Source organism: Danio aesculapii, unplaced genomic scaffold, assembly GCF_903798145.1.
Source record: "Danio aesculapii unplaced genomic scaffold, fDanAes4.1, whole genome shotgun sequence".
Taxonomy (NCBI): Eukaryota; Metazoa; Chordata; class Actinopteri; order Cypriniformes; family Danionidae; genus Danio; species Danio aesculapii.
Window position 1 is genome coordinate 13169 of NW_026613645.1, and position 26084 is coordinate 39252.

At 36.0% G+C, this 26084-nt stretch overlaps 1 protein-coding gene across 1 annotated transcript in view; it reads right to left on the reverse strand.

The window, feature by feature from the left end:
- ddr2l (discoidin domain receptor family, member 2, like) overlaps nucleotides 1–26084 on the reverse strand; it is an 81263-nt gene that overhangs the window by 5108 nt on the left and 50071 nt on the right. The window contains exons 10-16 of the mRNA XM_056452484.1: nucleotides 24085–24233; nucleotides 22888–23092; nucleotides 16981–17225; nucleotides 10464–10591; nucleotides 8414–8611; nucleotides 5830–6064; nucleotides 320–469 (exon numbers count right to left, since the gene is read on the reverse strand). Coding sequence (XP_056308459.1) covers nucleotides 320–469; nucleotides 5830–6064; nucleotides 8414–8611; nucleotides 10464–10591; nucleotides 16981–17225; nucleotides 22888–23092; nucleotides 24085–24233 — 1310 coding nt within the window. The remainder of the gene's footprint in view (nucleotides 1–319; nucleotides 470–5829; nucleotides 6065–8413; nucleotides 8612–10463; nucleotides 10592–16980; nucleotides 17226–22887; nucleotides 23093–24084; nucleotides 24234–26084) is intronic.

Here is a 26084-nt window from a genome sequence, read left to right on the forward strand (position 1 = left end):
CATGTCTCCTTAACCAAACACCTGATTCAGATCATCAGCACATTAGCAGAGACTGAAATGATGAAGGAGACATCCAAAACATGCATGGCTGGTGGTGGAACATGGTTGAGAACCATTGTTTTAGTGTTAGTGTAGACTTTCTCCAGAAGAAAAACTACTATAGGAAATACTGTGAAAAATTGCTTTGCCTTGCTCTGTTAAACATAATTTGGCAAATATTAGAAAAAAAAAAAATTAAAAAATAAAACTAATAAATCACAGGAAGAATAATTTTGATTTCAGCTGTCTAAAACCAAAATCTGTGGCTGGTGTGCAGTACCTGTCTGCCCTGGTTCCTGAAGAACTCTCCGGTGTTCTCGATCACCTGTTCATCAGACAGCAGGCTGTAGGGCTGCTCCTTACATAAAGTGAAGATCTCCCACAGAGTCACTCCAAATGCCCACACATCACTAGCTGTGGTGAACTTACCCTAAAAACACACACGTAACACATCGTATTCTTAGGTTGTCAGCTCACCAAGGCTGCACTTGATGGATCATTTTTGTGAAACGCAACTACAACTCAGAATAAACCAAGAATACACTGCAGGAACCAAAATATCGATTTTTCTTTTATACCAAAAATCAATAGAATGTATTATTAGAATTAACCCTTTGCACTGTTCAAATTGACTACCCTTTTGTTATGTTAGGAATTAAAACATTGACTAAATTAAACTGCTGTAAAAATGCATCAGATTAATATTTTTTTGCCTAAATCTGTTAGTCAATCTCAGGTTAATGGTGCCAACTGATTATCAACAGTAGAAATTACAAATTTGACCTCTTCCCAACAGGGAAAGCCATCAACAATCAAAAATTGCATGAGTATATGGTGTCATAGCCGGCAGCTAGCTCTCTGCAACTCTCACATGGTTGCCCACTGAAGCTCAGCAGGGCTGCGCCTGGTCAGTACCTGAATGGGAGACCACATGGGAAAGCTAGGTTGCTGCCGGAAGTGGTGTTAGTGAGACCTGCAGGGGGTGCTCTGGTCTGTGTGGGCTCTTACGCTCCAGTATAGTGAAGGGGACTCTATACTGCTCAGTGAGCATCGTCTTTTGGATGAGACGTTAAACCGAGGTCCTGACTCTCTGTGGTGGTTAAAAAAAAATTCCAGTATGTCCTTCGAAAAAGAGTAGGAGTTTAACCCTGGCCTCTGTCCATCATGGCCTCTTAACCATCCCCATATCATAATTGGCTTCATCAGCCCGTCTCCTCTCCACCAATCAGCTATTGTGTGGTGTAGCACAATATGGCTGTCATCGCGTCATCCAGGTGGATGCTGCACACTGGTGGTGGATGAGGAGATTCCGCCAATGTGTAAAGCGCTTTGAGTGTCCAGAAAAGCACCATATAAATGTAAGGAATAATTATTATAATTATTAATCATGATTTTGTAATAAAAAAATGTGGTTATAATGGAAGTCAATGGGGTAAAAACAGCCACCAACAGTAGGAGAAAAAAAATACTGCATTAAAAGCAATGTTGTTTCACATGTCCAAGACTTTGATAAAAGGTAAAAAAAAATCCAGTCCACAATTACTTTTTATATTAAAAAAACATCATTTTGTGTGCATCATTTGAACATCATTTATCAACATAATTTGACCAAATCAGTGAAATCATTTATGAATTGGCAATTAAAGAGTTAAAATCCTGAAAATTTTCTAAGCAAATTAGTAGTTTTAATCTGGACTGAGGTTGAATAACAGATTTATGCAAAAAATATGTGAAAAAAATATCAATCTGATGCATTTTTACAGCAGTAAAATTTAGTCAATGTTTTCATCCCGAACATAACAAAACGGTAGTAAATTTGCCCAGAGTTTATCGTTGAGTTTTTTAAAAATTCAAAGCGTTTTCTCAAAATATGTGTCAAAATAAGATTTGTCACCAAAAATCATTCTGCTAGCTGAAACAGAAAAAAATATGGCCAAATTAAGACTCCAAATCACCCCAGAGCGGGTGAAAACATCCCCAACAGCACATAAGGGTTAAGTAAACATCCTGTTCCATTAAGATATGTTGTCAATTTCCTACCATAAATATATCAAAACATAATTTATGAAGAATAACATGCAATGCTAAGAACATCATTGAAACATCTTTAAAGACTGATTTGAACACTCAGATTTCAATGTTTTAAATAATATATATTTTCTTAAATAAAAATCTTTAAAATAATAATCAAATATTGTATCCTCACAAACCAAACATCATTGAACAGCTTGTTTTTTCAGCTTCCAGATTATGTTTAATAATCGCTATTTCTAAAAATCGACACTTATGACTGTTTTTTTGGTCACATACAGTTGAAGTCAGAACTATTAGCCCCCTTTATTATTATATTATTATTATATTTTTCAAGACACAGCTTAAAGTGACATTTAAAGGCTTAACTAGGTTATAGGTTAACTAGGCAGGTTAGGGTAATTAGGCAAGTCATTGTAAAATGAGGGTTTGTTCTGTAGACTATTGAAAAAAATATAGCTTAAAGGGGCCTTAAATTGGTTTTTACAAAATTAAAAAACTTATTTTATTCTAGCAGAAATAAAATAAATAGGACTTTCTCCAGAAGATAAAATATTATCAGACATACTGTGAAAATTTCTTTGGCTAATAACTTGGCTAATAACTCTTTCTTCAACTGTGTGTCAAAAGATTTTTCAGCTTGTGTCCCCTTTACAAATGTGTTAACTCATTGTTAATTCTAGGTTTGCTAAAAGCTAAAATATGTAAATACATTTTCTTGCATAAAAGAAGATAATCGTGGTGTAACAGTGGATAAAGGGAATGACCTCTTGCCTTACCTAAGAAAAAGTCTCCAATTTAAAAAACAAAACAAAATTAATATATTTTAGTTAATCTGGAAAGTGTTTATGACTTTTTTAGAGTCTATGGTGACCATTTAGTTCAATTGATGGACATTGAAAGTATATAGACAAACATGTTATGCTGTATCTTTTTTAAAATATTTTTTTTGTTTGTTTATTTAGTTTTCTCCCACCTTTGTCTTAATAGCGCTAATTATTCTCTGTATTCTCTATTTCCACCTGGGGATACTCATCCTGAGGCCCCCAGAGATTATGCAGTGCCACTGATGCGATCCAAGACCAGCAAAGAGATGATCTCAAGGTTTCCGTAATCCTGGACCAGGCCGTATCCTGAGCAGCAGCTGTGGTGTCATGGAGGAGTGGAGAGCATGAGACTGATTCCTGTGAGACTCCAGGGACAGACGAGTCTTCGCTGACGTCCAGAGTTCTCCAGCCTCTGGTGCCTAGACTGCATCTCTGCACAAGACGTTTGACCAGTGGAGAAATGGTCGTGCCCAACTGACCCTGGTTTCTCTCAAGGTTTTTTCTCTTCACTTTCGCCAATTGCTCGCAGCTGTCGCTACTAGCTTGCATGGTTCAGGATCTGTAGAGCTTCGCATCGATGGATTTGCTCTTCAGTGTTTGGACTCTCAGCAGTGAATATTAAACCACACTGAACTGAGCTAAACTGAACTTCAACACTGAAAACTGAACTACACTGTTTCAATTTACTATGATCTTCTATGTGAAGCTGCTTTGACACAATCTACATTGTAAAAGCGCTATAGAAATAAAGATGAAATGAATTGAAAAGTGTAGTATGTAGGATTCCAGGTGGTTGAACTAGGTATTGCAGTCCAAATTCAAAACATTGGATGGCTTTTTTTCACCCATCCCCTCCTTCAACAGCTCAATGCAGGTTACCAGATTGATGACACAAACAGGAGCAAGTCTGCCTGACGATCGAGCCTAACACTGTAAGCAGCTAATGTTTTCGTTTGTAATATTTGTATTTTATATAACTACTATTTTCAATTATAGCACTTCTTTTTTCCATTGATAACAGCAGCTACGCTAACTGTTTTCTATGTTATCTATTTCTACTTGGAAACACTCATCCTGAGGCCCCCAGACATTATGCCGCACCATTGATGTGATCCAAGTCCGGTGAAGAGATGATGCCAACCATAGAGGACTTCTAGAGGTCTCCATAATCCTGAACCAGGTCGAATCCTGAGCTGATGCTGTGGTGGTCGGGGAGAAGTGGAGAGAATGAGACTGATTCCTGAAAGACCCCAGTGACAGACGAGTCTCTGCATTGATCCCGGTGGCCAGCCTGTACACCAGCCGGTGACCTACTCACACCTGCAGCTTCTCCATGATGGATGACCAGCGTCCTCCAGCCTCCGGTGCCTAGATTGCAGCTCTGTACAAGACGTTTGGCCAGAGGAGAAATGGTTGTGCCCGACTGAGCCCGGTTTCTCTCAAGGTTTTTTCCCTTTTGGTTTTGTTCCCTGCCACTGTCGCCACTAGCTTGCTTGGATTTAAATAACTCTGTGTGGATTGTGTGGATTTTTAGAACTCTTGAGTTTGCGTCTCATTTTAGAAGCTGCTGCTGTCCTCTGAAGGTTGTATTTTTGGGTGTTTTCCACGAAGATAACCCAGGGTGTTGAACTTTAATTAGCTAAACTAGCAGTGAGCTGGTTATAGAGGCTAAAACAATGACAGACTTTCTAAAATTGCATGCACATTTTAAAGAAGAATAACTGACTTTAGCAATTTTAAGAAAAAACAAATATGTTCACTTAGCATATTTCTTAAAAATCTGCAAAAATATTAGGGTATTTTATGGCCCGTTTCCACTGAGTGGTACGGTACGGTTGGTACGTCTAGCTCCGCCTTTTGGTAGCCTTTCTCGTGTTTGGTACCCTTTCAAAAGGGTGCCGAAAAAGTGGTACGGTACGTACCATGGTCGACCTGGGCTCAAACAAACCTTGTCGTCATCTTGATGAACAGCCACAATGCCAAAAAGAAGAGCAGATTTACCCTGTGCCCCTTAGTTTTTTTACAAGCCAGTCTGACGCGCGAGTAGTTTCGCTTTCTTGCTTGCGCTCACCATGCGTCTATATCTGAAATAACAAACTTGCTGATGATAATAACGAGCTGATGATAATAACCAGCGATTGATTATTGACGTGCTTTTGAAACCCGATCCTGTCAGAAACTGACAAACGCGAGAGTGAAGCACGAAAAAACAAAGGAGAAGCCGGAAAAAAGGAGCACATTATTTTTTCAGTAAACGTGAACAAACTGCCATGTTTACCTAACTTATTATCTTCACCTTTTGGACTATTATGAACTGGGAATGATGGAATTACTGTCTAACAGAGGCTACATGTGCTGGTGAAGATTACAGACACAGATGAGAGGTCTGCTCTGACTCTGGGCTCTATTTTGTGTTGTTTTTGAACCTAAATAAGCACTAAATGTCTGCTATATGTTGTTCTTCTGTAGTTGGTAACACATCGGAGACTGTAAGGGGCTGTATGTGTTTATATTTGTTCATTTATTTATTTAATATAATTGCAGACGTTACAGTAGGCTGTTTCGCACTGTCATTGATCTGCAGTTATAATCAAATCATGTTCATAGAAAAGTTAGTAATAAACATTTATACACAAGTATTTATGTGTATAAAGCATCTGTTTTGTGAAAAGAGCTATTCATATGATATGTGAGCGACCTGTACAGCTTTATTGTAGACATTTATTTGAGCGAGAATGCCTGATAAAGGTGACCCGTACCGACCCGAACCGTACCGTACTGTACCAGTCAGTGGAAACGAGCCATTAATGCTTTAGAAGGCTCAAAAACTCATATACAGCACATTTAACCTGTATGATAATGTTTGAAAATGAAATGTTTTGCTAAAGATAAAAAAAGTGTCAAATAAACAGACAGTGTTTTTCCCCCTCACCAGTAATATGCTCTCCCATGCCATCCAGCGTATTGGCAGCACTGCTCGCCCCTGTATACGGTAGTAATCACTGCTATACAGGTTTCTGCTCATGCCGAAGTCAGAGATCTTAATGGTGAGGTGACGGTCCAGCAGGCAGTTACGTGTGGCCAGATCACGATGCACAAAGTTCAGAGAAGCCAAATACTTCATCCCAGACGAGATCTGAACCGACATGTGCAACAGGTCAGCTATGCTGCAGAGACAAAAATCAGAGAAACAGAGTCAGTTTAAGCCCCCTCAGCTCAAGAACAAAGCTGGAGACTAATATATGAGCTGCTTTCAGACCAGATTCAGTTTCATGTCTAAGGTGAACAAGCACACATGGGAATTTACAGACACTGAGATTTAAAACCTAATTCAGCTTTAGAAGATACTGCCTTTATAATGCTTTTAGGAGCTTAAAGTCAGGGTAAGGAGAATTTTTTCTACACATTATAATGTGTTATCTAACATTTATAACACAATTTAAATGTTGGAAATGTATTGCTGGAACACATTATTAAGACTCTGAAGTATGCAGTACTGATTTGTGGACAGTGGGGGGACATACATTAACTTACCATTAATGTGTGCACCTATAATAAGCCGACAGAAAGCAGATTGAAGTATTTAAACGTGGAGTGAAATTTTGTAATTTAAGTTGGCAAAAATCTGGCTGTGCTAACATGTTAATGCTTAGGTTCTGCACTGTAAACCTTGATAAACAAGCTATGAGTGTCCAACAGTTGGTACCACAAACCAAGCTCATACAGCACTCATAGAAAACATGCAATTTGTGCAAATTTTCCCCATATTGTGATGTGCATCCAATTGAAATGGTCCTGAAATAAGAAAAAAAAAAACAAGGGTGGGGCATGATTTCATCCTTTGGGAAGCAGTTGGATTGCTTGAAGATAGGCATTGCTTACAAAATGGAGGAAGATTCATAATTAGCAGTGCAGAAATTTGACATGCACTGATAAAGCCACTTTAAAGTACTGATAGCCTCGCCCTAAAGGACTGCTAGCCCAGCCCTACAGGACAGATAGCCTTGCCCTGAAGGACTAATAGCCTCACCCTAAATAACTATTAGCCTTGCCCTAAAGAACTAATAACCAAGCCCTAAAAGACTAACAGCCCCGCCATAAAGGACTAATAACAAATTTTTAGCCAAGTCCAAAGAAATAAGTCCTGTCCTAAATAACGAATAACCCAGCCCTAAATGACTGATAGTACTGCCCTAAATTAATAATAGCCCCACCCTAAAGAACTAGCCCCGTACTAAATGACTTCTAGCTCTGCATAAATGACTAATAGCCCCACCCTAAAGGACTAATAGCCCCACCCTAAAGGACAAATAGCCCCGCCCTAAATGACTAATAGCCCCTCTAAAGGACTAATAGCCCCGCCCTAAAGGACTGATAGCCTCACCCTAAATGACTAATATCCCCACTCTAAAGGACTAATAGCCCTGCCCTAAAGGACTAATAGCCTCACCCTAAATGACTAATATCCCCACTCTAAAGGACTAATAGCCCTGCCCTAAAGGACTAATAGCCTCACCCTAAATGACTAATAGCCCCACTCTAAAGGTATGGTACCCCCACACTAAATGACTTATAGCTCTGCATTGATTGACTAATAGCCCCACCATAATGTACTGATAGCCTAGCCTTAAATAGCCCCGCCCTAAAGGCATTCCATGTGAACAGAAGTGAAGAAAATTCATTTCAAGGGGGTAGGAAAGGATATAATATTTAATAAAAAATTACTAGAAAAAGAATTTTTACAGAATAATGAAGTGAACACATATGCACTAATAGCCTGACCTTAAAGTACTGATAGCCCCGTCCCAAAGAAATAATAGGCCTGCCTTAAATAACAAATAGCTCAGCCCAAATAATTAATAGCCCTGCCCTAAAGAACTGATGGCATGGCCCTAAATTACTAATAGCCCTGCCCTAAAGGACTACTAGCCCCGCCCTAAATAACTAATAGCCCCACCCTAAATGACTTTTAGCACCGCCTTAAATGGCTGATAGCCCAGCACTAAAGAGCCGATAGCACCAAGCTAAAGGACTGACAGCCTGGCTTAAATGATCGATAAGTCTGCGTTAAAGTACTGATAGCCCCGCCCTAAGTGTCTGATATGGACTAATGGCCCCGCCCTAAAGGACAAATAGCACCACCCTAAAGCATTACTGGTCCTGCCCTAATGGACAGATAGCCCCACCCTAAAGGACCAATAGCCCAGCCCTAAAGGACCAATAGCACTGCCCTAAAAGACTGATAGTGCAGCCCTAAAGCACCGATAATGCCCCGCCTTAAAGGCCTTCGATTTGACCAGAAGTCATTTCGAGGGGGTAGGTTATTACATTAGATTGAATATTAGGTTTTACAAAACAATGAAATGCACAGACACAATGTTAACAACAAGAACATTTAAGTACATATAAAAAGGAAGGAAGAGTAAATTTTGATTCATATGGACTTCAGGAATGTGAAGCTTGGCCCTGGCAGGTATGTGGAGCTCTGTCTGCAGATGCAAGTGTGATGTGGGCACCTGACGGAGGGAATGTTGTTGGCGTGTGTGAGCGTGCTCTCGATCTCTCTCTGGGACAGGAACATGTTGAGGTCTCCGTTCTCCATGTATTCGGTCACCATGCAGAGCGGGTCCGAGCTTACGCAAACACACAGCAGCTGAATGATGTTTGGGTTATTCAGACGAGACATGATCTTTATCTCCTTCAGGAAATCATTCCTGCGCGGAGAACAAATAATCCAGGATCAGGTCAAAGGGTAAAGGTCAGCATCCCTCAGTAGACACTGATGGATGACAATAAATTACAACATCCAGCTGTTAACTACAGTACTTTCTGTATTTATATATATATATATATATATATATATATATATATATATATATATATATATATATATATATATATATATATATGTATATATATATATATGTATATATATATATATATACATATACATATACACATATATATGTATATATATATATATATATATATATATATATATATATATATATATATATACATATACATATACATATACATACACACACATATATATATATATATATATATATATATATATACATATATACATATATATACATATATATACACATATACATATATATACATATATATATATATGTATATATATATATATATATATATATGTATATATATGTATATATATATATATATATATATATATATGTATATGTATATGTATATGTATATGTATATGTATATATATATATATATATATATATATATATATATATATGTATATATGTATGTATGTATGTATGTATGTATGTATGTATGTATGTATGTATGTATGTATGTATGTATGTATGTATGAGAGAGAGAGAGAGAGAGAGAGAGAGAGAGAGAGAGAGAGAGAGAGAGAGAGAGAGAGAGAGAGAGAGAGAAATATATATATTTAGTTTGTTTTCCTTTAGTCTTCTGTTTGTCTCTATCCATGTTCCAGACCATTTATATATATATTTTATATATATATGTATTTTTATTAATTATAAAACTGTAATATAAAACTTACAGTTTAAATGCACGTGTGTAAATAAAGCAATTTGACAAAATGGTAGGAAATATTTTTGGTACATCAAAAAGTGTAGTTATAATATCTATCCAACAAGATAATCCAGCAAATATGAGTTCTTAATGTCACTAAAATGTAATATTTATACCTCAATTAAACAGAATGAATAATTAATCAGGTGAATAACTGCAAAAAAGGTTCAGTTTTTCAGAAAACAAATGACCCCTCCTGTCAGTAAGCTGGCTACAGGCCTGAAAGCGTCATGTTAAAATAATGATATTAACTGATAAAGAGAGTTTAATAAAGACTTTTGTTTATTTTTCGTACAAATTAAACATGTCTCATAGTATTATTAAAAGATGGAGCACAGGCTGTAGTTTTTCTGACAAATTGTTTCAACGGAAATTGGAGATATTACTCTCAGAGATTAGGAGAACTGGCAGGGTCATATACGTTTATATGTAGGTGTTTATTCTGCAGTTACTTTTCAGGGAATATTGTTCACAGACTACATCAGTCTGCTATTACGATAGACTGACTGTAAAAGCGGTGAAAAACACTAGCAGAGCGGCATTATCATGATGGACTCATTCAGTAGCGAACTTGAGTATATGTGACTTACACTTTTCGTTGAAAAAAGCTCTTTATGTCCACCTTTTTTTGCTACCGCCATCCTCACTTGTGCATGTCACACACCTCACACACATTACAGGAAATTCACCTTGCGCAGTTGTTTTGGCGCTGCTTGTATCTGAAAGCAGCCTCTCACATAACAGCAGGGAAAGACACAGCCAATCACAATGTTCATATGGGTTTGGGGGCGGTGCGATTCGAGACGAAATTTAACCCTTTCGGCATGTCTACGTTTATAGTGACAGCATGATATTATTTAAGTGAATTAAATTATTGGTGGGGACATTTCAGTAGTTGGTGAATATTAGTGGGGACACGTCCCCTCTGTCCACCCTAAATCTACGCCCCGTTACAGTCAAATAATAGTGATTTTTCCAGACCTGGCGTTGCTGGTGGCATCTGCTCGGAGCTGTTTTACTGCTACCAGCACTGGCCTGCCGTCCTGCTCCGGTAACGGGGCACCTTCACCCAAAAACTCTGCTAATCCCTCTGCCTCACACAGATGCACCTGAAAACAGCAACAACACAAGATAATCAGCGAGAGAGAGGAAAAAGAGAGCTGAGAGTGATTTCTTTCCACAGAAATTTTAAAAAGCATTGATGATAATATATAATGCTTCTTAAAGTGACAGTTCGCTCAAAACGGAAACTTCTGTCATCGTTTACAGAAAGCAGTAACTTTCCATAGGATTTGCTTAGTCAATGGTTACTGAATTTTAGCATTCTTCAAAGCATCTTCTTTTTTCTTCAACATAATAAAGAAACTCATACAGGTATGTAACTACATAAGGATGAGTAAATGGTGACTAAATGTTCATTTGTGGGTGAACTCATCCTTTAAACATCAAATCTGCGGGATCATGTGTCACTGACGCCTGGGAAAATCAGGAATAAAATAAATGTCGAAACATGAAAACAATATAAAATGCTTCTTAAAGGGACAGTTCGCCCAAAACTGAAACTTCTATCATCATTTACAGAAACCGGTAATCTTCCATATTTGTTTTTCCTTCTGGTCACTGGTTTTCAGCATTCTTCAAAATATCTTCTTTTGTGTTCAACAGAATAAAGAAACTCATAAAGGTATGTAACCACTTAAGGATGAGTAAATGGTGACTAAATGTTCATTTGTGGGTGAGCTGATCTTTTAAAAAACTAATCCGCAGGATCATGTCACACTGATGCCTGGAAAATTCAGGAATGGTTTAATTTCGACATGAAAATAATATAAAATGCTTCTTAAAGGGACAGTTCACTCAAAACTGAACCTTCTGACATCATTTACAGAAACCGGTAACCTTAGTATTTGTTTTTCCTACTATTGAAGTCAATGGCTACTGGTTTTCAGCATTCTTCAAAATATCTGCTTTTGTGTTCAACAAAATAAAGAAACTCATAAAGGTATTTAACCACATAAGGATGAGTAAACGCTGATTAAATGTTCATATTTGAGTGACGCAGTGGCGCAGTTTGTAGTGCTGTCGCCTCACAGCAAGAAGGTCGCTGGTTCGAGCCTCGGCTGGGTCAGTTGGCGTTTCTGTGTGGAGTTTGCATGTTCTCCCTGCGTTTGCGTGGGCTTCCTCCAGGTGCTCCGGTTTCCCCCACAGTCCAAAGACATGTGATATAGGTGAATTAGGTAGGCTAAATTGTCCGTAGTGTATGTGTGTGTGAATGAGTGTGTATGGATGTTTCCCAGTGACGGGTTGCAGCTGGAAGGGCATCCGCTGCATAAAACAAATGCTGGATAAGTTGGCAGTTCATTCCGCTGTGGCGACCCCAGATTAATAAAGGGACTGAGCTGAAAAGAAAATGACTCAATGAATGAATGAATGAATGAATGAATGAATGTTCATATTTGGTCGAATTGATTCTTTAAACATCAAGTCTGCAGGATCATATGATACTGACACTGAGAAAATTCAGGAATGAATTAAATGTCGAAATATTATCAAATCCAAAATATTAGTATTAGTGTTTTTACTGTATTTATTTGCTGCCGTCTTTAGAAATCTCTTTCATAACATTAAAAGTCTTCCCGAACAGTATAGCACGGTGTTATTAGTACTACTATCTGGTACACTTCTGTGGTCACAGTAACAAAAAAAACAAGGTCAAGCGAGTTAAAACGTATTATGCTCCTCTAAATCCTTGGCTCTCACTCCAGATTTCCAGTGTTTTTCTTAATAAAGCCATACATAAGAGTCACATGTGGTCACTAATAACAGGGTTTTCTGGGAAAGACTGTAATTTCAGCAATCAAACATCCACCATTGCAGCACTGTTTGTAGAAAACAAAAGTGTAACTCCTATAATATTAGTGGCTGATGCGGATCTACAGTGCATAACTCCAGTTGTATTGCGTGAATATAATTAAAACATCCCTGACTTTTTCATCAGATGCAATGAGTTTAAAGGTACATTATTTGAAAATTACAAGTGAAAAGAATTAAAGGATTGATAAAGAAGATATTTTGTTTTAACGTTTCATTGTTACTGCTTTTTTCCCAAGCTAAAAAAATGTCTGAATACACAGTTGAAGTCAGAATCATTAGCCCCCCCTTTGAATTTTTCCCAAATGATGTTTAACAGAGCAAGGAAATTTTCACAGTATGTCTGATAATATTTTTTCTTCTGGAGAAAGTCGTATTTGTTTTATTTTGGCTAGAAAAAAAGCATTTAATTTTTTAAAACTCATTTTTAGGTCAAAATGATTAGCCCCTTTAAGCTATATTTGTTTCCGATAGTCTACAGAACAAACCATCATCATACAATGACTTGCCTAATTACCCTAGCCTGCCTAGTTAACCTAATTAACCTAGTTAAGCCTTTAAATGTCACTTTAAGCTGTATAGAAGTGTTTTGAAAAATATTTAGTAAAATAATATTTACTGTCATCATGGCAAAGATAAAATAAATCAGTTATTAGAAATGAGTTATTAAAACTATTATGTTCTCTCTGTCTAACAGAAATTGGGGAACAAAATAAACAGGGGCTAATAATTCAGACTTTAACTGTATATTTAAATATATATGTTTTGGTCAAGTTAAACATTTTATTTCTTTATACTGGAAAAATGCATGAACATATATATTATGAAATAAATACAAGGTTTTTGAGGGGAGTTTTGGGAGTCTTTCAAATTGTTCCTAAAATGTGGTGGATTTTGTGTTGATTGATGAATAAGTAGGGAAGTTATAATGTATATTAATGTAAAATAATGAGAAGTCGTTTTTTGTTGTAATTTAATGTAATGTGTGTATTTATAGAGCACATTTATTATGTATGGCCATACACCCAAAGTATTTCACAATCATGAGGGGGGTGGGGTCACTCCACACCTCCCCCAGTGTGCAGCATCCACTAGGATGATGTGACAGCAGCCAGAGGACAACGGCACCAGTGCGCTTACCACACACCAGCTATAGGGGGAGTGGAGAGACAGTGATAGAGCCAATTCAGTGGATGGGAATGATTGGGATGCCATGATATTAAGGGCCGATGGTGAGAATTCAGCCAGGACAAAGGGGTTACACCCCTACTCGGAGCTCACGGACAGTATACGCTTATTTCACGCAGCCGCCATTTTAAAACACGAAAGTGAGGCTGCGGTGGGAAGAAACCTGGAAGTATAGGACCAGCACTGTAAACATTGCAGCAACATGCTGTGTACTACAAACCTCCAGCTGTTACTGCGATATGATATCAAAATGCAGATATGGTGTAAACATAACTTTAATATCATTCAGTTCAGTTTAATTTAAACAATTACAAGCCTATTACGCATCAAACAACATTACAATCTCTTTCAGAGTAATGCGTCCAAGTGTCCTCCTAGGCTTCAGTTCATGGCAGCAGGTAAATACCGTGGGGGTTTCCCAGCTTCAGCCAATGTAACCCGGTGAGTGATAAAACAATGCACTCCTCTGTAGCACACCGTTGTGTTGTCTGTAATAGTGCTTAAGTTTTAAAAACGTCCTTTTCCCACAAACATTTAAGCGCAGCTGAGCACGCTCATAATCACAGCTGATTCACCAGTGCTCAACAGAAATGAATGTGATTGGCTGTGAAGGTCATCAGCTCACCTGTCTTCACCGAGTGCAACCACAGATACATGAACATTGGTGTGTTTAAAGCCGTGAAGATCAGTTGATTCATAAGCGGATCACTCGTCTGTGTTTGCGCTTGATAAACATCGGTGAAGTGCGGTGAATTGATGACCTTCACGGCCAATCACAGTCATTTCTGTTGAGCATGTGAACACAATGGCATGTAAATGTTAACGGGAATAGACGTTGTTTTTTTTATTTCAGTACCGAAATTCAGTATCGTGACATGTCTAATATAGTGAAAGAATCAGTTTATTAACTTGAGTTTGATGAATGGCATCTAAAATGTGTGTTTGGGAATGAAAACGTTAGCTAACTAGTGTCATTTCCCTTAACTTAGTTGAAAATGAGGTCCAATATCCTTTTTTATTTTCACTATTCATTCTTAACGGACCTTTGAGTCACTCGGAAGGTGGTGAAAGTATAAATTTGTGTTGCTGATAAGATATACAGCCAGGTACACAACATTTCTGTGTGACTCAGGCAATACTTCCGGGTTTCTTCTCACCGCAGCCTCGATTTCGCTGTTTAAAATGGCGGCTACATGAAATCAGTCCATAGTGTCATTAGGACAGTAGAGGCATTAGGACTCACACAGACCACAGGTTGAGCGCCCTCTAGTTTTCCCCTGTGGTCTCCCATCTACGTAGGTACTGACCAGGCTCAGCCCTGCTTAGATTCAGTGAGTAGCCAGTCTTGAGCTGCAGGGTGGTATGGCTGTGGCTGTTTTATTAAATAAATTTTTTTTCATTATTATTTCTTTCCACTTTTCTTTTCCTGATCTGTAGTATTGAAGTACAAAATTATTGGCTTTACAGGAATTTTTTTAAGTGATATTTAAGGGGGTGAGAACATTTTCACAGTATTTCTTATAATATTTGTTTCTTCTGGAGAAAGCTTTTTTCTTTTAGTTTGGCTGGAATAAAAGCAGTTTTATGGTTTATAAAAACTATTTTTAAGGTCAATACTATGATCACCCATAGGAAATATATATGATTCGATTGGCTACAGAACAAACCACTGTTTTCCAATGACTTGCCTATATATCCTTGCCTAGTTACAGGGTTCATACACATTTTACTACTAAAATTCCATGACCTTTCCAGAACTTTCAAGTAAATTTCTACGTATACATGGTAAATAATAAGAAAAATAATGCACATTCAAAATTAATACAGCACATCATAGAACACTCAGCAATCTATGTTGTTTACATTTGTTTTTGTTATTATGTAAAATTGATTTTGAAAATGCTTAAACAGCACTAATAATGTGAGAGCAAGTTTTTGGCCAAGGACAGAAAAAAGTAAAGACAACCAACCTATATTCAAGTTAGGGCTGCACAATATATCATTTCAGCATGGATATCGTAATGTGTGCATCCGCAATAGTCACATCGCAGGATATGCAGCGTTGGGATTATAGTTTAATATAGAGTTAAATCATAATGGTGTAAAAGTTTATCATCTGCATGCATTTTTAAAGAGAATTTTAAATTAAATGAGCATTTTCATTACCTACACTTCACGTTTTTTTAAATGAACACAAAAAGAAGACAATTTAATAACTAAAAACAAGTGAAGTGTGAGTAAATAGTGAGTACATTTTATTCTTTGAGTAAACCGTCTCTTTAAGACCTGTGACTGTGTGAACATTTCAATATTTCAGAGTTTAAAACATCCGGCCACAACAAGTCTTATGTAACTGTAATAAAGATTAAATAATACACAATGAAGACTATGCAGTGTTGATTATTCAATATCTGTACCTGAATAGTGAATACCTGAAAACTAGAATTCACATTTATCTTTACTATATTTTATTTATCTATGCTTGTAATTTATTTGTTATATTATTCGAGATTCACTCCTCTACAAAATCCCCCCAATCAATCCAAATAAACCTGTTAAATCATCTGGTGAAATTGAATTGACATCGCAATATAGATCACAGAAATACAAAGTATGCTAATGTCAGATTTTTCCAATATCGCGCAGCCCTAATTCAAGCATACAGATATTTGTTAAACTAATTTCCATGACTTTTCCAAAACTTTGTGGGTTTTTCTGGTTTTCCAAAACTTTTTCAGGCCTGTAAAATGCCATGTCAAAATCCCATGACTTTTCCTGGTTTTCTGGTGAACCCTGTAGTTAACACAATAACCTAATAAGCTTTTAAATTTCACTTAAAGCTGAATACTAATATCTTGCAAAATAAGTAGAAAAACATATTGGCAAAGACTAAAGAAATTATTTATTAAAACTATTATGCGTAGATATGTTCAAAACAACTTCTCTACATTAAACAGCACCTGAAAATAATAATAATAATAATAAAAAAAAGATTATTTTACAAAATTTCACAGGAGGGCTAAAAATTTAGCCTCCGGCTGCAAGCAGAAAGCTGAAAGGCAATAAAAATAACGAAAACAAAACGGTGTGCTAGAAGTCCCAAGGCAACTGAGAATAATAGTGCGTCTAAAAGTGAGTTTAATTAGTAATTTCTTATTTAATTTCCTCTTCTTTTTATGTCCTCCTTTCCAAGTTCAAAACTCATGCACAGTTTAGATTCAATGTACATGTAATGCCATAAATCACACACTAACACCTCACATAATTACATACATATATATATTTAATCTCAGTCATGTTTATCGTTAAACCTGCTCTGTCTACTTTGTGTTGAAAAGCAATTCATAATAATTATTTTAAAAATCCTGTAAAATAATAATACTTAAAAAAATAGAAATGAAACAAATGAAAGTGAGTTTATGTGGTAATACATGCTCACCTCTCCAAACTGTCCCTCTCCCAGTTTCTCTCTAAACAGCAGTCTCTGTCGGGGGAACTCAGCCACAGAGATGTCCTTCCGGGTCAAGGAGTCGACAGTGAGCGCTGGGACCGAGTACATGTTGCTGCCGGTGACGCCCTGCAGACTGATGATGTCTGTTTCTGCATAGTGCGGTGCGCTGCTCTGAAAACACTGGTGAGGGGTGCAGAGTGTCACATCCGGCTCGGCATATCCTCCACTACAGGCTGCACACACACACAAACACATGCAGGTGAATATGTTTACACAAATACACTTCATTAAACGTGTATTAGACATCACCAGGACATATTATACTGTAATGTGTATTTATATAGTGCATTTATCATGTATGGCCATACACCCAAAGCGCTTCACAATCATGACGGGAGTCTCTCCACACCACCACCAGTGTACAGCATCCACTGGGATGATGTGACGGCAGCCACAGGACAACGGCGCCAGTGTGCTCACCACACACCAGCTATAGGGGGAGTGGAGAGACAGTAATAGAGCCAATTCAGTGGATGGGGATGATTGGCACGGGTCTATGGAGGGATTTGGCCAGGACAACTATTAATATATTGTCCACCTTATACACAGCTCCTTAACTTTTCTAATTTTGACTGTAATATAATGATGTGCACCTTTTGTAAAGCTGCTTTGCAACAAATTATATTGTAAAAGGCGCTATACTAATAAACTGAATTGAATGTCAGCAGGCATGTCCATCTGCCATTTAAAATGATTATGGTAACACTTTATTTCAAGGTGTCCACGTGCTCCATGTACTTACCAGAGTAATTGCAATTAATTATGCATGATTACGTACAACTAATCCCAGACTAGAGCTGCACAATATATTGGAAAATGATCAATATTGCCAAAATAGAATATGCAATATATGCATCGCAAACATGTGAGATAAATGACATTTATTTTATGCATTCATTGTTTATCTGAATTTGACCAATCAGATGGGGCTGTGGTATCTTTATCCCCGCCTCCCTAGTAGTTGCTGTTCTGCAATTGAGGAGAGGAGAGTTGAAATCAAGTCAACTTTATAGTAATAAGCTATGACGTGGTTCAGCAGCAAGCCATCAGAATGTAGAAGTCCACCGCTTGAGAGGAGTCCAGAGAACACCGTCACTGTGAACTTTGGTCGCTGGATTTCCAACTATTTACAATGTTTTCTTTCAGGGACAAACATAAAAAAAAAAGATACTGGCGAGTTACTGATGTGCATTAATGTTATTTCTATTTTTTTCTTTAAAAACTCACGTGACAATACAAAAACAGTATTGCTGCTTCAGGATATCTCAGACATATGGACACATTGGATAATCAAGTGGAGCAAAGCCACACCACATGTAATTTGATCTTCCATTGTTAAATTAATTTGATAAAAAGTGCAGAACATTTTCATGCTAGAAAGCATATTTTTATGCGGGAATGTAACTGATATGATATGCTGCAACAGCTCCTTTAAATACAAGATCAATGTAGCGATTTTTGACGCTCTCGCCGCTCGAGCTGAACAGCAAATAGAATATGCAGTGCGGCCAGAGCGCCAGTGCGGCCAGAGCGACCTTTGACGCTCTCATCTCCTTTGGTGTAAATGCACAGTAAGGCACAAGAGATATATTGTGCGATTTGTTGCTATTTTCAGACCAGCGCAACTGTCATTTTCACATTTTGCACCACGTTGTTTAAATAGCAAATCCATTTGCGCCACTTAGTGGACTCATGGGTGTGCTGGTCTAGACAGGAGGTGTGTTAAGGCGCATTGTTGGTGCGTTGCTATTTTGAGGAACTGAAATAGATCGCGCCATTGATCAACTAAAAGCTGGTCTAAAGTCCAGCGCAGATCACATTAGTTATGCGCCTATGCAGGTCCAAATGCTTACACATTGCTGAAAACACACAGAATGTACAACAACACACAAATATCTTAACATATGAAAACAAATTAAAGGATTAAATTATTACGAAGATTATTATTGTCTATAAATATAAAAAACACTACCTCCATGCCTTCTTCATCTTGGGGAGGCTTTCTCAGTTTATTCATAACAATTTGCTTTTGTATAATGCTATTATTATTAGCAGTATTATTTATAATATGCATATTTATATTTGTTTTAATAAAACCAGTTTAGATTTGTCCACCTGTCAGGTTTTGGAGACGTCTGCATCACCATATGGGGCATAAGAATAGGACGTGTGTTTGGATATAACTCAATATTTCACACTTTGTTTTTATTGTTCATTTATTTGTTTGCTGGAAATTAGAACTGAATTTAGGAATAGTTTTGAAACAAATCTGCGCTGAACAAATGAAATTAAATATGTAGACTAATGGATGTCTTCAGTGGAGTGCGTACAATACAGTTTCCTTCTCCATGAAAGTAAAGGAGTAAATAATTAAAGTGAAGAGAAAGTAAAAGCGCCAAATGGAGGAGGCTCGTTCATTATCCTCATGCTGCAGATGGTCTGTTAAACTGTTTTCTTGTTAGTGAAGTGTTCAGTTTTTCCCACTAACAAAGTCCGCCATGTAAATAGCAAATGCGGCATGAAGCGACGCAACTGACTCTTAAAGTTATTGGAGAGGAGACTCTGACTGATATAATGCATGTTATTCTCAAAACACACCCATAACTCATCAAGAGAATAAGCACAACCCTGTTAGACCATGCACCAGGGCGCAAACCGTATATTTCTATCCTTAAAATAGCAAAAGTGGATTCGGACACGTTCTTAATGCTTTTGCGCCATGGGCTTTAGACTTTGTGCCTAGATCGTTAAAATAGAGCCGTTTTTTAAATCTGAATTACAATTAAGTTAGAGCTGAAGAATGTTTAACCTGTTTATTTTAATATCATCACATAAATAAATTATTTAAAAACAGAGCTAATAAAAATACATTGTGACACTGTAGATGGCAATGGACCCAAAACTGTTAAAGACATGCTTCTTATACTTTGTGTTGCAGAAAACAATACTATGGAAGTCACTAGCTACGTTTCCATCTACTTGTTTTTATGCACATTTTGCATATGCACATAAAAATCTGGTTGATGGAATTGGCAACATATGACCATAGCTGAGTAGGATAATAAACTTTTTATTTGATAAGAAAAGACGTGCATAAACTACGATGGAAACACTTTTACTGAACCAATTCCAGCATGCGCATTAAAAAAGGTCATGTGATTTTGTTATAAGAGATCATGTGATGATAAAATGTGTGAATGGACAAACCAGCAGGCTGAGCACACTGTAAAACATCTGAAATGTTGTTTTGGTCAATCTTAATTGTCTTACCGTTTCAGTATTAGTGTTATTATATTATTAATGACTTCCAAAATCGAGAGCGTCTGTGCTTCACCCCTTCAAATGCCAGCGTGCATTCACTGCTTTAAGAAAGTGAAGAAAATTCACGCAGCTTCTTCTCCTGCAACAAATTCCGTTTTTGCTGCTGATGTTTGGCAACAGTTTTAGTCAGGAAGTGGAGATTTTCTTCTCTTTGACTCGTTGGATGGAAACGCTGCTTTATTCGCACGTCTTTTATGCGATACTCCAGTTTTGCGCATAAAGTTAATTCGCATTGGATGAAAGCAAAGCTACTGGGGCTCGGAATTATAATGGAAGTTAATGGGACTCAAACCAAACCATTTAAAATACACTTGTGTTCCACAAATAATACCAAGGAAGTAAATAGGGCGCAAACCCATAAAAATATTGTCTACTGGTTAACAACATTCTTCAAAATATCTTCAAGTTACATTATTTTGGAACAACATGTCAGTGATTAATTAATGTCAGTTAACAATTGTGTCACAAAAATGTTGTCAACTCTGAGAGAAAGAGGAAGAAACAGAGACAGAAAAGCAGAAGATAAGAAGATATTAGCATAAACATCAGTCATTTTATGTCAACTAAAACACTGAGAAGTGTTTGGGTGTGTGAAATTGCAAAATAAGTAAATAAATAAAAAAATTAAATAAAAAAAAGAGCATGGAATCTTACCGCTTGAAAAAAGTCCTTCAGTCTGGTAACAAAGTCAGATTGAGGTCAAAGGCTGCAAGGGAAGACTAAAGAACAAGACTAGAGGAGGAAGAAAGGAAAGAGAGCATTGGCAGGTACAGTAGCATGCAAACTGTTGAGGAAACAAATGTCAAAGCACTGGTTCATTGTAAAAGGGTGAAACGGAGAACTAAAGGAAAAAACAATAGGTAACTTTCAAAAAAGACATCATGAATAGGTGTTCAGATCCTGAGAATGACAAAAAACCGAGGCTACTGTACCTATAGGTAGCACTATGCTTACACTATGTGCCTACCTAGGGGATTTTCATGGCACAGAAAAAATAAAAATCCAATGACACAAATGAATATATAAATCTGTATGTTTTTAACATTGATACTGATATTTCTTAAGATGTTCATGTTAGAATAATGTCTGATGAATTGTGGCACTGAAGATTAGTAATGTTGTAATAAAGTAATGCTGAAAATTCATACTTGCATCACAGAAATAAGTTACACTCTGAATTTAAATAGTGTTTTTCTAGAGTATTTCTGTTTTTTTACTGTATTTTCATCAAATAAATACAGCCTTGGTGAGCAAAGCAGAGACATATAAAATATACATATTAATTTTATATACCTTTTTCCCTAATTTATTCATTCATTCAATTATTTATTCAATCATTACTACAATAAATTATTCATTCATTCATTCATTTACACATTTAATCATTCATTCATTCAATTGTTCATTCAATTATTTAAACATTTAATTATTTATTCACTCATTTATTATTCAATCAATTGTTTAATTATTCATTTATTTAGTCATTAATTTATTTAAACATAGGTTAAAATAATATATTCAATTATTTATGTATTCATTATTTTAATTATTTATTCATTCAGTCAATTATTTATTTAATCATTAACGCATTAAATTATTCATTCATTCAATTATTCATTCATTAACTTGAATATGCATTCCTTCATTTAATTATTCATTCACTCATTTAATTATTAATTTATTAATTCAATCAATCAATCATTCATTCATTCAATTGTTCATTTAATTATTCATTTAATCATTTAATTATTTATTCAATCATTAATTCATTTAATTATTCATTCATTAAATTTTTCATTAATTTGTTCATTTAAATATTAATTACTTCAAATTTTCTTCATTTTTCAATCACTCATTTATTCATCAAATTAATTGTTTGTTTATTTTTCATTCAATAATTAATTCAAACATTAAATTAATTAAATTACTTATTAATTTATTAAATTATTTATTCAGTAATTAATGCATTAATTAATTCATTGAATTATTCTTTTTATTCATTTAATGTTTAATTCATTCATTCAATTATTTAAATATTCATTCCTGCATTCAATTATTCAATCACTCATTGAATTATTAATTTAATCATTCAATTGTTCAATAAATCATTTAATCGTTTAGCTAATTATTCATTCATTCAAATATTAATTCCTTCATTCAATTCTTAATTCACTCATTTATTTATCCAATTAATTGTTTAATCATTAATTCATTCAATTAATCAATCAATGAAACAATCCATCAATCAGTAATTCAAAAATTTGTGAAATTAATTATTACTTAATTTAAATTAATTATTAATTAATTATTCATTAATTAATTCAATTATTAATTCTTTCAAACATTAGTTAAATTAATTAATTCAATTATGTATTCATTCATTAATTCAATCATTCATTAAATTCTTTCTTGTCAGCTCAGTAGGGTGTGAGCTTGTGTGTGTGTGTGTGTGTGTGTGTGTGTGTGTGTGTGTGTGTGTGTGTGTGTGTGTGTGTAAAAGTTAATGGATGATACCTGAAGCCTCTGCACTTTGAGAAAGCTCTGGAAGTTTGTTCCTGAGCGCAGCGGGGTCCTGATACTGGGGGTCCAGCAGGAAGATCCTCTCATACGGAGGGTCAATGGAGACTCGCGGAGGCACTGGAGGAGTCTGCAGGATAATAGTGTCACTGCTGGAGGACAAACGAACAGCCACCTCCTCTTCCAAAATACGCCTTGGAGCCTGACAAGAAAGAGCATTACCATCTTCAGCATTAGCATCTTTTCCAGAAAATAAGTCTGGAAATACAGGCTAATATACACTGCTTTACAGCCTACATTGCTAGGGGGGAAATAAGAAAATTAACCACCAAAATGCAATGAGCAGCAAGACAGAGTTTACAGGACAAACTACACATTAAAAACACTTAAAACAATATAGAATCACACTCCATTTGCTGAGTGATTGACTCAAAATGATCCAAAGACTATCTTTTTGTCATTTTTGTTTAGACTGAAGAATATTCCAACCAGAACTTATTGATGACCTTTATAGTGAGAAGGTAGTGTTGTTAGTATAAAGCAAATATTTCTTTGGTCATCACCAAAACTCTAATCTCCATTTTATTTTACATGTTTAAATCATTTTGTTGTCTCAGAAGTCTATATGCAATCAGTTTGGCTCAGGTGTCTTTGTGCACAGATGCTGCCATGTTCACTGCCTAACAGTGTTCAAGCCAACAAGTCAGCAGCCAAAGCTTTTGGACACAGCCAATGTGAAAAAGTTCAATTTTGGGGTAATTAAAGAGCCCCTATTATGGGCCTCTTTATTATGGGCCACATATATACACACACACACACACATATACATATATATATATATACATATGTGTGTGTGTGCGCGCACACGCACACGCACACGCACACACACACGCACACACACACACACACAAAGGATTAATCGTCATTATTAATCGGGATTAACATTTTGAGCAAAATAATCATGATTATCATTTTTTCTGTTATCATGCAGCCCTAGTTGACTATTTTTCAAAACAAAACACTTGCAGCCAATCAAAAAAGGTGCCAAAAAGCAGGCTCTGTGTGATCATGAACTGGACCTAACAGACGTTTCAAAACGTTCACACGTGTCTTTTAAAGTAAGCTTTGAATCACACAAACACTCAGCTGAGAAACACTGCTTTTTCCTGACTCAATACCAAGAAGCTCACACACCTTCTCCAGGACTTTGCACACATACTGGCACCACAGAATGAGGAAGATGATCACCACCAGCAGCAGAATAATAGTCACCAGACAGCCAATCAGAATGGAGGGATTGCCCTCTTCAGGAGAGGCCGTCTTTGTTGGTGTCGTCCAGTCCTCTGTCAAACACACACAGTTATTAAAGCTCAGCTGAAGTGTGTGGAACGACAGTTAGTATAATAATGCATTCAAGTCGACAGGAAATGGCATTCACAGGCCATTTTACTTCCATAATGTGACACATTTCCTCTGTTTGTATTCATCGGAAAATTACTATTTGGCTTTGGCTTAAGAAACATTTAGCTATTTTGTCTCAAGAAAGCCTAGATACTGATCTACTATGGAACTTTTTACTTCTTCTGAGACCAAATTTCTAAACCCAAGTCCTCCTAAAGCCTTTAATTATCAATACCAGTATAATTTATCCACTATTTGTAGAAAACTTAGTGCAGTTTGTATTGCTACAGTCATTGTAATATCTCATATACCACAGCAACCATAACTGATCAATTAAAGTGCTTTACTATAGTGTGGTTAAAAACACTACAGAATTTAATACACATTACTTCAGTATTTTTTTCATGTGGGAGATCACATCTTCAGCAAGTTCTGACTCTTACTGATTACTTATGGATTTTAGTGAATTAACTTTTAAACATTAACTATTACAAAGCATTAAACCTGCATTCACCAAGCTGAAGCCCTACAGTCCTTCAGATAGCATTAATGAGCTATTTCCGGCAAGCAACATCTATAAAATGCTAATTCACACTAGCCAAATGTGCTATAAACATGTTTCAGCGTTAACTATTACAAACTATTTAACCCGCATTCACCCAGCTAAATCTCTTCAGACTTTAACAAGCTAATTTCTATTAGCAACATCTATAAATGGCTAATATGTTAATTATCATGTGCACTCATAACTAAAGTTAATTAGCATGTTTCTAACACATTTAACCTTTTGTAAGCATGAATTGCCATTATATTTATGTTTGAACAGGAATTAGCTAGTTAATGATATCTGAAGGTCTAAAGGGTTTGGGTTAACAAGCTAATGCTGCTAGATACATCTATAAAAAGCTAATTCTTACTAGCAAAATGCTAAAATGTGCTATATACATGTTTAAACATTAACTATTACAAACTATTTAACCCACATTCAGCCATTTACAGCCCTTCAGAATAAAACTAACAAGCTAATTAACAAACTGATTAATCTATAACAGGCTAATACGTTAATTATGTTCACTCATAGCTAACTTTAATCAGCATGTTTATATCACATTTTAACATTTTTGGCAAGCATGAATTAGCATTTTATTTATGATGTGAACAGGTATTAGCTTGTTAATAATATCTGATGGTTTGAATTATTGAGCTAATTACTGCTAGAAACATCTATAAAATGTAAATTCATAGTAGCAAAAAATGTGCTATAATCATGTTAAATGTTATTTAGCCCACATCCACCAAGCTAAAACCCTTCAGACCTTTAAAGGCTAGCAACACCTATGAAAGGCTCATTCATTAATTATCCAGTATTCACACATTGCTAAAATGCTATCTGAATGTCTTAGGGGTTTAAATTAACAAGCTAATTCCTGCTAGCAACATCTATAAAATGATCATTTATGCTAGCAAAATGCATAAATGTGCTATAAACATGTTAGCAACATTAACTATTACAAATTATTTAATCCACACTCTTCTAATTCAAGTCCTTCAGATAGCACTATCAAGCTAATTTCTGCTAGCAACATCTATGAAATGATAATTCATGCTAACAAAATTTATAAATGAGCTATGAGCTATGTTAGCAACATGCTAAGTAAAGTTAACACATGATAATTAATGGTAGCAACAGGTTAAAACATGTTAGCTATGTGCTACAACTTGTTAAGTCATGGTGGCAACATGTTAAATGTGCTAACATTATCTATAATTCTGGCAACGAACAAAGCATAAAC